At 34.3% G+C, this 14,712-nt stretch overlaps 1 protein-coding gene across 29 annotated transcripts in view; it reads left to right on the forward strand.

Moving 5' to 3' along the window:
• Positions 1 to 14,712, forward strand: part of LOC128992038 (voltage-dependent calcium channel type A subunit alpha-1-like) — a 348,577-nt gene that overhangs the window by 258,587 nt on the left and 75,278 nt on the right. For 22 of the 29 annotated variants that reach the window (XR_008490687.1, XM_054415385.1, XM_054415386.1 and 19 more), the window contains 4 exons: positions 3,728 to 3,900; positions 8,936 to 9,042; positions 9,810 to 9,949; positions 11,157 to 11,263. The exons of 1 other annotated variant lie outside the window; for it this stretch is intronic. Coding sequence is in view for 27 of the 28 variants with exons in the window: in XM_054415385.1 (XP_054271360.1) it covers positions 3,728 to 3,900; positions 8,936 to 9,042; positions 9,810 to 9,949; positions 11,157 to 11,263 (527 nt within the window). In the remaining variant the exon portion in view is untranslated. Of the gene's footprint in view, positions 1 to 3,727; positions 3,901 to 8,935; positions 9,043 to 9,809; positions 9,950 to 10,067; positions 10,169 to 11,156; positions 11,264 to 14,712 lie in introns of all 29 variants that reach the window. 6 more of the 29 variants (XM_054415389.1, XM_054415400.1, XM_054415411.1 and 3 more) reach the window with 1 other exon arrangement.

A 14,712-nucleotide genomic window follows, 5' to 3' on the forward strand; every position in this document is an offset into this window, starting at 1 on the left:
AACCAAAATTGTACAATCAATGTACACATTAACTTTAAAAAGAAGGCGTGACCTAAAAAATGCCACGAGTTTTGCAATGCTCCTAACTGTAATAGAAAATGTCCAATTTCGGTTTTAATTAAGAACTATCTTTCTAGTGAAGCGAAAAGTAACGATCAAAACATGAGTGAAAGTGGGTTTATAACATATTCACTTATAATGACTCACTTTCTGCTCTTATTATGAAATCTATACTTATTTAATACGCAAGCAGGTTTTTTGTGACAATTACGCCTCCGAAACTACCGAACCAATTGACATGTTTTTGGTGTCATTGGAAAGAGGGTAACATGAAGATGTGCAGGAAACTTTCTTTTTAGCGAAATAATTAGAGGGTGAGGCCCTGGGGATCTTTAAAGTTTCGTATTTCTCCATAAGATTAACATGGGAAACAAATATTGTTATGAAACTCCAGATTTTGTCAGAAATTAAAAGTGAGAAGAAGAACATATGTTAATTTTAAACAGTCAATAAGTTTGCTAATTTAACAGTTAGCTACAAACATTTGTTGACTTGGTTGAAAGTTGAAATTAAATATTTACTATTTGAATTTGGGTTGGCGTAAATATTACAATGGAAAAAGTGAGAGAGCCTGGATAGATTGATATACTAAAAAGAAAAATGAATTGACACTGTGCTGCATTTCTTAGTTATCAATGATAGAGCCGATTTACAAACTATGGAAACATAAGAAAGTCATAGAACACCACCAAGGAGAAGAAATAGAAACAATGTGTTTTTTTTTATATATATATATATATATTTATAATCGTTACTATGGACAACCTAAGTTAATATGGCTTTGAGTAAGGCTATTTGTAGAAAATTCTAAAAAACAAGATCAGCTTTTGAAAAATGATAAGATATTTAGAAGAATGTTGATTATATCGATCTGTTATGTAGCCTAAATCTTGAGTATTCCATAATCTTTGAGACAAATCTTTTAAAGTGTTCAAAAATTATGACAGTTATTCGTTTAAAATAACGCCTGTAATACTTAGCAATTGCTCGATTTCGAGCAACAGGGACACTAGTATACTATTACTACAACAGGTGTGGTTTTTTTTACTTTTAAAACAACCATTTGAAAAAGTATAGCGTATTCTAATAGCATTCTCATATTGCATACCTAGCTTATTTTGAATTCTTAAAGATCTCAAATGTTTTATTACTTAAATTCTCATCGACCAATTTCCAGCAACATGCCCCATGGTCATATTAGTTTATTCTACTAATATTATAATAAAAAGAAAGTTTGGATAAATGGATGAATGGATGCTTGTAACAAGTAAACGTGAAAAATACTGGTCGGATTGGGTTTAAATTTGGTGTGATGATAGCTCACATTCCCTATTAACATATAGACGCATTATTATCTCAAAAATCCGCCCTGGGCTCAAAAATCTCAAAAATCCTGGGCTCCGCCCCAGTGGTTTTGGGGTTTTTGATCTAACTAGCAACACAAAGCTGTGAAAAATTAGAATTTTACTTTCATTGTTTAGGTGCAGTGGTAGAAAATTATGGCTATGGTAGATGTGCTTTGCTATAGCATGCCGTATATTAAAAAGACCAATTTTTCTTAAATCGTATCCTCTCCCATTGCAAACGCAAAGCACGAGTAGGATAACCTGCAATAAACATTTCAAACTTATACGCCAACCCTGTACGAAGGACAGGTACTCTGCTAGTATCCTATAGTTTTATCTTATATAAAACCCCTACATGTCGAGGTCCTTTTGTATTATTACAGGCTCGTGTAAACAGGAACTGGGGTAGGTGTCACTCCTAATTGTTTTTAAACATCAAAGATGCTCATTCAAGCAGACTTTATAATGTTGACCCACAATTTAAATTAATTTGTATTCATTACTCTTTTTCTATTGCGTCTCTGTACCTTGACCAAAACGTAACCCCTAGAAAAGATCCCTTCTCTGTGATGTAACAAAATATCCTCTTACAACTCGCTTCTGGACTGAAAACGCTGAAAGTAAGTAGCACAACTGAATTTAGTAAATAGAACAAACACTTTATCTGGATGTAACTGACCCAGAGGATGATTCCTAAACGAGATGGTGACCTCGATATGGATTTACTTTACAAAGGGAGGTCAGTCTAGCAAATGTCCAGTCATTGATTGTGGTCCAGAAATAGACCTAACCGGGTCACCAACCCTCACATTACACCCTGCATTGCACGCCAGAGTGTAACAACAGCGAGTAACTGCAACACAAGCACGCCAGTGTGTAACAAGAAAAAATAACGACTGTAACCACAGAAAACGTACTACTAGTACGTTTTCTGTGCTGTAACATAGGCACGCCAATGAGTAAAAAATAACTGAATCAACAGCACTTAACGAAACCTAACTTAATTGAAGCAACAGCTCTTAACTAAAGTGACCTCGTAACTGTAACAACAGTGGCTAACTGCAACACTGGTAGTAATGTGTAACAACAACAAATAACTGAAGACAACAAATAACTGTCAGTTCCTAAGTATAACAACAGTTATACTGTACCTACATAAATATCCAACACAACATAGCATAACATGTGGCCCTGGATGTGTTTCGTAAGGATTTGCATAAGAAACCAGGGTATTTAAACATCTTCAACAAACTCTAGAGTATATTTATCTACCCAATATTTTTTCTGTCAGAGTTACACTGACAGAGAATCGTGAACACCACGTTTTGTAATAAGAGTGATTATACACATTTCATTGACTAATTTATCATTGTTCATTCGTTCTCTGGGTATACCTACTTCCGACCGTTTCTAAAAAGGGACCTAAGGGTAAATTTTGAAGGAGATTCGGTCAGAATTCGTTACGTTACTGGAAAGACCATTGTTTCTCATAATGAACAACGAGGCTTTCATGACAGCGCCGGCAGCCTCATATTGTTTCCATACAATCAAGTAATCACGCTAGAAGTACGCCGTTGTAAGATTTTTAGTGAAGTTCCTAGCTTTTATTTTATAATTTTGACACAATTTGTCTTTTCCTGTTTACTGACACTAATGGTTCATTGAACTTGAAAAATACAATTAATATATATGTGGAGCAATGCAAAATATCCAACCAGAACGTATTGATATTCGTGTGAATGGATCTTCGAGGTGGTTATAGTACCTACCACTGAATCTTCGGATACTGGAAAAGACATCCCATAGTACATCCAATTCGTACAGGGATCAGCTACAGCCACTTTTAATTCAAATAGAATTCAGTAGAATAAGCCACTTTTAGAGTGCACATCTGCCAAAATTTGACACTTTCCTGCAGTGTGTTTATGTCACTGTGATATTTTATGTGACATCAAAGATTCTATAGTTTACGATGCGCATTTGCCCAGATTCACTTACTGACATCAGCGCACTTCTTAGTTCATTCAATTCAACGTGAATATATTATTCTAAAATTGGTTACTGATGAGAATGAAATACAGTATCTAGTTCCATGCATTATAAAGTATGTAACATAGTTATTTTGTGTTAACCAGGAGTTATTCCTTAATGTCGGCGTATTAAAAAAAATCAATAATCAACCAGCGTTGGTAGTCCAGTCAAACTTCCGTCAATTTGTAATAATACTCAGTGAAACAGGCTCAACTTTAACATGGAAATAAAATTTATGATTCCATCCATATAAAGGTAATTCTGAGAATTTTATGATTTTGTGTTTGCAGGTTGGCGGCAGCACAGGAGGCGGCAGCGCAACAGCGGGCTGGTCGTGACTGGTCCCCCACCGCCATGGGCCAGCCAGGGGGCCCCAACCAGCCCGCAAAGGGCCCCTCCTCGCTCTTCCTGCTCAGCGAGGACAACCCCCTACGCCGATACACCAGATTCATCATCGAGTGGCCATATCCTTTAATGCACAAAACCGTAGGGTAATCATCCAAAATCTGAAAATTGTTTAGTCTAGAGAATGTAAAGTTGTGTTGTGATTATTTGCATCACAAAGTATTTACGATCCCATTGTGGTTTACACTAGGGACCACGAGAGTTTGCAGTTGGCTGCAGATTATACCAAGACTGGACTAGCGCGATGTTGAAACATCGACCGTTTACTACAATAAACAAATATAAACAATATTTTCATATCAGCGGCAACACCGCACTATGGCCCCTTCGAAGTCACGTGGTAAATAGGCTCCTCCCTCAACTGCAGACTCTCGTGGACCGTACTTTAATAAATTATCTGACAGAAAAAAATCAGTGAAGAATCTCAACATGTGTTCTATAATATTTGTCGTTTGGAATATAAATGACTTGAGTGAAACAATGAGTCATCTTTATACCACTGGATTGCTTAAATAATTAGCATACATCTTTGACCATTAAATATAATTCAACTTACTCGGGTGCTAACAGGCATTGCGTGAGTGGAGGTATTTTAAGGCAAGTTTTCTGAACCGACCTATAGGAGATGTTTTACCTCTACTGCACTAAGACTGTGAGCTGGGATTATTTACATGTATTTTATAACAACACTTTATTTTTTAATTCAGAAAGAAGAGATGATTGTGCAATAAAATTATATAGTTCTAATACTGAAAACCGTTGACATCGGATACAATACACATAAATTCTATATTTTAATTACTAGCCAGGGTACTATTTCTAAAGTAATTCAGCTTCAACAACTCATCGCGGGGATTCCAAATTACCGGTTTGGTGCATAAATATAATTTCAGAATTCTATTTAGAAGGGCATAAAATATTTTGACATTTTATTTTTCAGGGAATAAAATTAGCCTTAAATCAGTGGCTAGTGTGCTTATTGCATCAATACAAAACAATGCATTGACCAAGTTGTGTAAAAACATTCATGTATGACTATGTATGTTGTAAATTGGTTGTATAATGTGTATCGTCTAGTTGAGTCATGTTTTAGTTGTAGGTTTGATTATACTGTATTCTATTCTACTTGAATATTCGTAACGCAAAGGAGAAGAGTATATAGCCATTTATACACAATAACCACAACCAATTTCAAAGTAGTTAAAATATGTTTTTTTTTTTTTAGCTTAGGCATTAGCTTAGATATTAGTTATTTAGTTTCTGCGTATGGTTTCAGTTTTGGGATTATTACAGAGTTGAGGGGAGTTAGATAGTATTAGAAGAGTCTACAAATACAACTAACTGCGATCATATTGCTTAAACAATTACAATGTTTGCATAATCGTCGGTCACACATTTTGAATGGATATTAATAAGCAATCGCATTATAAATTAATATTTCTCGATTCTTGAATAATCACTGAAAGTGCAGGTGTTTACAGAGTCCCAATTCAATAAAGCTTAACCCCTTTAAATAATATTTTTTAACAAAGTTGAAAACTCACATCCTCTCGAGCACCTAAGTTTAGCTGACATCGTGACACTAGAGACGGTTTAAGTTCGGAAACTATGGTAAAAACTTAGCTTTAATATTTTAGATACAGTACATAAATACACCTATGTTAGACCAAAAGCTACTAAATAAGATTATTTAACATAATATCTGAGCCCAGCTAACAGCACCTCGACATTTTAGATATAAGTCCATAGCATCTAAAAGCTAAAACATCTCTAAAAGAGCATAGGGTGTGTAATGTATAATTGTCGTATACAAACGATTATTGTACTATAACTAACTGCAAGATTGGGTCACCAGAATTTTATCCCCCTGGCATTTTTCCCCAGAGCAGAGCTGACGTCACTATGACTTAAGATTTTTTTTCACGGGTGGAATATGGGAGTCTAATGAAAATAGACAGATCGTGATCAAATATAGATTAAAAATATAATAAAGTTACAAGTAATTGTCCTCAGCGTTAAGGATAACGATGACAAATTAATCTACTAAGGGAGTATGTTTTATCGGTTAGTCTATGGTTTTATCTATGATATAACTATTGCTTGCATTTATACTAATCGAGCTTACAATGGTACGGTGTAATGGTTTAATGTCAAACCTAGAACTAGATGATAAGGGATTAAAAGCTGCGTGACAACCCAAAAGTTGCTTAGGTACTAATTTTATTCTTATAGTTTTATTGATAGTATACGCTATCTACTCTTTACTCTTTGATCTTTGATACTATGCTTAAAGTCTATGATAGATACAAAAAAAATCCTTATGAGAATAAGAATGCTGTTTGGAAAAAACACAGGTTACAGACAGACATATGTTTTTGACGTTTAATTTCGATAATTCAAATAATCTAGAGACTAGGTAGGACTAGAGTGCCGGTGCAACGAATGGTGTTTGTTTACAGTTTACTGTTTACTAGGCCTATGTGTTTTGTTTTCTTATATTATTAATTACTATAAAAACCACGTTAAAACTTAATATCTTTAATACAATTGACAAGATAAAAAGATTGGGATTGTAGAAGGAAACAAATTGGTTTTAGCAAGTAGGATATTGTTTTACATATGTTTTGTCTAGGCCTAGTTGAAAAAGTGATATTTATTTTATTGTGGACCAGTTGTTTGTGTAAAAAAAAACAATCTTACGATAGGTAAGGTATTATAATATTATCATAGCCTACCTCAGAGATAAATTGTATGTATGATCTGCTTAATGAAATTATAAGGCTAAGACTAATGTTTCTGTGATGAATTTACAATGGTAACTTTTATTACCTAACCATTCATAATTTAACCTAACCTCTAAAGAATGTATTGCAAACAATTAGGCTAGCCTAGTTGTTGATCTGCTGCTCAAAGCGCAAATAAGTTTCAGCAAAAATGCTATAATTACCATGACTTTAAATAACACCTAGTAACTTACTTATAAATGAACTTTTAAAGCTTAAAAAAATTGTTTAAAGGCTACCGTAATGTTTCAAGTAGACATTTATCAGGCTATAGCCTAATTTAGGACGCCAAACCTATAAATGATTTTAACTTAATGACCAACTAGGGGTAACTTACCAGTAAGTCATTTTAAGAACTTGACAAACTTGATTTTTTCTTACAATAGGAAAATGGGCTGCACTTTACTTTACGTCCTACACTCATTCGAATGAAAATATCGGTTATTCGATTGTTTCATTCGATATATCGTTTGGTTAGTTAGGTTAGGTTAACCTTACCTAACTAACCAAACGATATAACTTACCGAATAATCGATATATCGATCGATATTTTTATTCCAATGAGTGTAGGACGTAAAGTAAAGTGCAGCCGGAAAATGCACTATAAACCTAATGCACTCTCAGGGTCTAAGGCGTAAGTTATTTTACCCTCACGTTTGAAACTCTAACTTATCCCATTTAAAAACCTATCGGTCCAGGCAATGCAAAACCCTCTCAGAGGGCCTCTTTGTACACCAGAGATAGCAATTTGGATGTGATGTTCCACTGGGTTATAATGAACTGGTGCATTTAGTGTTTTTGTCCTCTCCATTTTTAGTACTCTCCTGGAGAATGCAGAAAGAGTTTTCCAAAATTTGAAACAGGACAACATCAGATGAACGTATGTCCAATAACCTTTTTGAACAAGTTGGGCTAATAACCTTTTTGAGGTCCCTCCTCACCTTACACAATGGAAAAAGGTATTCTGTACATACGGTATTCAAATTCACCGTAAGTTACTGACATTCAAGGCTGACTTTCCCTTGTTGTAAAAGTAGGCTCTAAAACAGCCTTGTTCGGTGAACAGCTCTCTCACATCAATTTCTGTTAACATCCATCTCAGTGACCAAAATTGTTTAAGGGGAAGCTGTCCAAACCCCTCAAACTTTTGCAGGATTCTAACCCGTTCCTCTCGCATTATAGCCCAAGATGTTAACCTACAGGCAAGCAACGTAACACCCTATTTGCTAACTGCCAACACAGAGAAGTAAGGTTCTGAGGAAACTTGCTTATGGGACAACCGTGCGCCTTTACCTCTAATGTTGTGTGTGCACGTACAGCGCTACGGTAATATATTTGTGGTGAGCATGGAAGAGCCGAGCGGTGATCACTGTGTGAATGTTCCTAGATCACCTATAGCGTGAGTGTAGTAATACATAATGGCTAGGGGGGTTAGGAAAAGTGTTGGTTTCAGAGTTTACTCTAGACACCAGCAACTAGTGCTGGACACCATTTTTAAGTTAAATGTTTCCTCTCTACCTTCTCTGGGCTTCTAACCTTCGTTGTTCATCATATAGAGCTGAACATCTATCACTTAGAGTTAGCGTCTCAAATAGATGACCAAGTTAAAACTATACTATCAGAAACTTTTCAAACGTGTTTATTTTTGCAATAACTTAAAATCCAAAAAGTCATTTAGGGCATACTCTAAAAATTCTCGATTTCTTTGAGCTTATACATAGGTTACTGGTACCTACTTAAAAAAAGGCATATATTTAAGTTTTTTTTTAACAAGTCGGCTATATCAGTAAGAAATAATTGTTTTTCTTAATTTATTTATCCAACAGAGTCGGCAACTCTCGAACTACCAGCAATTAAACTAAGATGGCAAGGTATCACTTAGCTAAAATGTTTGGCATTAAAACTGAGAATTAGTTTTTAATTGAGTCAATTGTCTTCAACTATTGGATATACAGGATCTAAGCTACGGGTACTTAAGGGTTTAGTACCCTAATTGAAATAATAAATTATTTCAATAATTGTGCCAATTAAAGGGTAGGCCTACCTACAGTGAGTTCATGATAAGGTTCAGCTAGTGAGAGGGTTCCCATCTAGGTGTTACTTTTCTAATATACTTGAGATTATAGTACATTCAGAATTTAATTTCATGTGTCAAGTCTATAACTTAATGCACATATTGTTTTTACTTGTACGATGTTGGTTTTGAGATTTAGTTTCTGCAACAGGATCTTTAGGTTAATACTATTATGTAAATTTGAGTGCTAAAATAGTTTTACTTTCACTTTAACATTTTTCCTTAACCGCGTGGCACTCCGTTCGAGTATGCAGTCCTGCTCACCATCATCGCCAACTGTGTGGTCCTGGCCCTGGAAGAACATCTGCCACAGAACGACAAGACCCCGCTAGCAAAGAAACTGGTCAGTACCTTCAATTGTGTGATTACTAAAATTAACATATCGTAAATACAAGTTCAGAAAATTTTTTATGGAGAACAACGTTACCAATTGAACAGAATTAGGTCTCAAACCTGAATTGTGCTGTTCAAAAGAGATAATTTAGAGAAGAGTAATCCTAATTAGTGGTAACTTACTTGTGAGATCAGTCAAAATCTGCTCATCCATCCCACTAAATCTGACAATCTGCCCAGTGTGGTTCAAGGAGGGAATAATGTATCAATTCACATACTGCCCGTCAATTCCTCCTCTTAGTCACTTCAGTTCAGTTGAAACTGCAATAAGCGAGATTATAAAATTTCTCGCATTACAACTAATATGCTCAACACACAAAAATTTTCAATATCAGTCAACATTTAAATGTCTTTTGGACAAAATTCCACCTAACCCAAATTCTATGTAATCCAAGCAAGAATCAGTCCTTATTTCTTCGGGTTAGCGACCTTTTTGGACTCTGTACGCATTCTATTTACAAAAAGCGGCGACAATTTTCTCATTGGCTTCGTAATGTCTATTTCAGAATTCAGAGTACAGTAGTGGAGTAGTGATCTGGTAACGAAGGTCTGAAAAATAATACTAGACCTACCAGAAAAAGACTTAGCCTATTTAAAAACTACCTAATATTCAGAATTGTATCCGGTTTAATTACCATTAAAGAGAACTTTATGTGAATTAGTCTAACTATTCTTATAATTGAACATGAGACTGACAAAGTGTTATTTCTGTTTCAGGAACAAACGGAGACTTATTTCCTCGGCATTTTTTGTGTAGAAGCATCCCTTAAAATCTTAGCATTAGGTTTTGTACTTCATCGCGGCTCATACCTTCGTAACATTTGGAACATCATGGATTTTTTCGTTGTAGTAACAGGGTAAGTAACTTTAACTTTGTTTCAATGTTGTTTGTATTGATTGTAACAGGTAATACCAACTATCTAAACTATTTTTACGTTTGGTTTGTCAACATCAAGTCTTAACGCGGTGTTTTAGGTCTATGACCATATTCGCTGAGTCGAATGTGGATGTCGACCTAAGGATGTTGAGATCATTCCGCGTGTTGAGGCCTTTGAAACTGGTGTCAAGGATACCAAGTAAGATGTGCCACACAGCCGTTTTGTTCGGATCCCTAGTCTAGGTTATAGTCTCGTCCACATAGGGCTAGATCTGTTTGTTGCACTGTCCCTAATCAGCTTTTATGTGTAATTTTACTGACTAGGCTATATGAGAACACTACATCCCCTTGTTATCTTTGTAGAATTAGTTACGTGAATTCTTAGTTAGTTTTCAGAATTTTAAATGTTGTTTGGAGAAAACATCTTGATCGTGATGGTTTTCAGTAGTAAAATAATTAGTAAGATTAGGACATTGTTATACTTTTACAGTTGTTCTTCAATTTTAGAGTTTCATAAAACTCGGTTAATTACTGTCAGTTGCAACTTGCGTTCATGGGCTGTGATTTTCAATTGGAATCTACTTTACATTTCCAATTGACAAAACTTGAACTTTCATGCTGTTTATCTACTTCGTTGTTAGATAGATGTGTGGCTCTTTGTTGTTTTCAGATGTGTTACTTATTGTTCGTTTCCTGTGGAGTTTAGATATACTATAGCAGATGACTGTAGTATATAGATTGTAGTTATAGTTTTAGAGAATATATTTATACAAATTTGTGTGTGCAAATTGAGTTAGAATAGTTATAAATGTTTTGATTGTGTAGTCTTTATCGTCCCAAATGTGAAACGAAGCTTTCATACTTTTTTTAAACAATGCATTTAACTTAATGGTATTATATAACACATAAACTCCAAGTCTGTACAAAATGCAAAGGTGAATAAAGAACACTGTGAAAAAAGAAAGTTAATATATTATGAGTCATCGAGTTTGAAAAGGATATTTTAAAATGGGTAGATTCCTTTACAGTTTCCACACCAAAAAATTTCCGGCCGTCCTTCTTAAATTTCCTGTTTGAGGAGATTGTTAGATCTTTTCCTCTTCTGAAAGTGTTGTTAACATTTGGGATACTAGTGATAGCGTAGACTAGTTTAGCTGTGTGGGTAGTGATAGCGTCATATTCCACAGGTTCGTCACAATAGTCTTTACGGATTTCACAAAATTAGATATGGATCTGCGCACTTTGAGGGCTATTCGAGTGCTCAGGCCTCTCAAACTGGTCTCTGGTATTCCAAGTAAGTAGTTCAAAACATTCCGTAGTGTTTAGCTAGCAGAAAAATGAAAGTATATGTTCAGGTAATAACGGAAGTCAATATAAATTTCCCTACCTTTTGTACATTTAAAATATGTTTATAAGATTTAAATTCTTGGAAAATCAAAATCATTGTTATTCAATGTTATGATTATTTTCAAGCCGAGTTAAGTTTCACTACAATCAACGAATAGGTTTAGGGACATTAGTGAAGCGTAAAGTTTAATATTAAACATAGATTGTATATGCTTAGTTCATTTACCCACCATAAAACATGCTAGTTGTACTGCTGTAGTTTTCATCCTACTGACTTTGTATGTAGAAAAAACACAAAAGCTAAGATGCATAGTAGTAAAAGCTGATACAGATTTCCTGTAAAGATTACTTTTGTATGATTTGTTTGGGATTGAAGAGGCTTTGAAGTTAGAACGATTACACATCCAAACCAATTTTGATCATAAATACTTATATTTAGGAAAGAATGTTGCTAGAGAATAAATTTACTTTCATATCTTAGTTTTTTGTCAGAAAAATCAAACAATAAAAGGCTTAATTCAGTAGTTTGAAAACTATATTTGAAAATAGAGGTTGCGGTAAAACATTTCAAATTCAAATTCAGATCATTGACTCTTTTTCTGGTTTATTCTTATTTTTATGAATGTAAATATGGCTGTAGATAATTCAGAATCTGAATAAACATTAAATTTAGATCAGGTTGTTATTGGAAATATTCGCCTTTAATATTTTTAAAACATCTATTACTCCTATTAGCATTTTTTTCAAATTTCTCATTCGGAAAAAAAACAAAAATAAACTTTTAGTTTAATTATGCACACTATTTGTTCAATCTTAGAAATTATAACATTTGCTGTACCAGAGCATATTTTAAGGGACTTCCACTCCCTGACAGTGGTGCCGGAACCCCCCATCAAAAAGGAGGTTCCGGGGGTTCCACCCCGGAAATTTTTGCATAAATTAAAGTGAAAATCACACATTTCTACGTATCTTTTAATGAATTTTTTGATTATATTTGCTTGTAAATAGTCCATATAATCTCACTTAATTACTTATCCTAAAATGTTGTAACAGGCCAAGGCTTCATTCACAACCTCTTGGGCCAAAATCGTAGCTCAATACTCTAAAATATTTACATAATGTTGTTTTTAAGATTCAGATAGATTTAAAATTTAAATTGTTTAAAAAAAAATATGCCGGTACCATCCATAGCCATTGGGCGACAAAATCTCAGCACTGGGCGACACTTTCGTTGCCCAGTTAACATGTTATTTTATGCCCTGTGCTGTATATTGTATAAATTGTTTGACTTTTTGTATATCTCCACTGTAAATAACACACTACATACAAAGTTAAGTTAAAATAACATTATTGTATGGGCCACAACAGTCTGTAGTTGAGGGAGAAACCTATTCACTGTGTGACTTCAAAGTTAGTTCTGTAAGTGATTACTAGCAAGCCCGCCGTGACTTTGTTCACAAAAATTTAAAATAAATAAAGTTAATCGTTTAATCAGATTGGCCAACAAATTAATAATAAAACATATTAGGCCTGAATCCATTTATATATAATCAGTTAATTTAGCATGTATGACTAACAAAGTTAAAACTAAGGGAAATCTTCTTCATATACAACATTAACTGCCCTTCCATCAAGAACTTTGGACAACTCACTCCTGAAACCAATTCACCTACAAAATATGTTTTTGGCCAGGATACTACCCCCGCTGTAACTCTTTTCAGTTAGGTGTACATGCTTAGACCTAATTTTCCAATAGTGCTGTCAGTTCACCCATAGCTTCAGTTTAAAGTTATGTAAAGTATCTTAAAATAACATTAAGTAATATAAGACCTTGCACGATGTTTTATTGTGGTTCTCAAAGGCCCTAAACAGTTACAGATCTACAGTATATACAATGTTTTCAGTTTTCACCAATCACGTTTTAATGTGCGTGAATGTACACAAAATTGGCTTTTCTAAAACTTTCATTAAAAGAAATTATTACATCATAAATAGGCCTGGCCTACATTTATCGACACACAAAAAAACTTAAAAAAGGCATTTGTAATTTACTTTAATTGCTAACTTAATCCGCCCAATACTTGAACTCCGATCTTACAACAACATACACATCATTCTGCAATTGTTGCATTGTCATTACTCTAGCTAGGAATGGACAGGATTGTACTTATCAAAAACTTCTCATCTCTCTTGATATGAACACCAATTAGGCCTATAAATAGTTATGAAGTGATAGGAGAGCACACAGCACTTGAGAAGTTACTTGTTTTAAAACACACAGGTTAACCTCATAATTGAAATAAACATAAACAATCAAAACAAACACAACAAATTTTCAATCAGCTGGTAAAGAAAATACATAGAAAATTATTTTCAAACATATGTGTGATAAACATGAACGGAAATAGAATGTCGATAAGAATAACACTGAAAGTTCAAGGGTTTCTTCTCCCTTTGTAAACCCTTTTGTAAAATCACTATGAAAACTATTCACCTTTCCTATTTTTGACCTGAATAACAGTATAAAGTTCAGTACAAATTTCAGCCTTCTAGCTAGTCTGGAAGTTGGAGAATTAGTGGAAGTCACTCAGTGAGTGAGTGAAGGCTTTGATTTTTATATGTTTAGAAAATAAGTTACTTTAGTTTGACAAACTTGTCTCAACGGTGGACATTTATACTAGCTGGTTTGAAAACTATATTTTAGTATATTTTAATTATTGTCACCACGGCCAGCAATGGGGGCAGTGGTAGTCAATGGGTGATGTTGCAACGTCCCGCTAGCTCGGTCTTGGTATTGGCTGCCACTCACCAACTGCAGACTCTCGTGGCCCGTACAATAGTTGTTTACTTTTCTCTTTTGTGGATGTTTGATTTGTTTTGCTCGAGGTAAATGTTTTTGTTTACACTGTGCTAGTTTCATTTCAAGAATTTTTTTGTATTAGTACCTACTTTTTTGTTCTTATCTTTTACATTGTTAATTGTTTGGAAAGCTTTCAACATTCTACTACTAAGCTTTATTGTTTGATATGAAAATAATCCAAGAATAACTAGACACTTTAGGGGTTTGAATTACAATGCACCGCCTACTTAATTTCCATTTAATATTATCATATATCTACTTATGAAAGCACAGTTCAGTGGAAAACAGTAAAGTATTTAGTCATAGAAGTTCAAAACTAGTTCCCTTAGTACATTCACAAACACTTACCTCTTTACCTGAATTTGCAGTTTAAGACTAAAAGGCTTAGGCCTACCTCTGTTAGTAACCCAAAATAGCGTCCTAACTTCATTTACTCAAAGCTGACATGTTTTGTTGCAATGCAACATCGTCAAAGCTTGCAAAACGTCAAAAATCTCAAAATTTACATATAATTCAGTACATATACACAACACAGG

Source organism: Macrosteles quadrilineatus, unplaced genomic scaffold, assembly GCF_028750875.1.
Source record: "Macrosteles quadrilineatus isolate MER2022 unplaced genomic scaffold, UCM_ALF_1.0 Scaffold_4__1_contigs__length_99947679, whole genome shotgun sequence".
In the NCBI taxonomy this organism is placed as follows: domain Eukaryota; kingdom Metazoa; phylum Arthropoda; class Insecta; order Hemiptera; family Cicadellidae; genus Macrosteles; species Macrosteles quadrilineatus.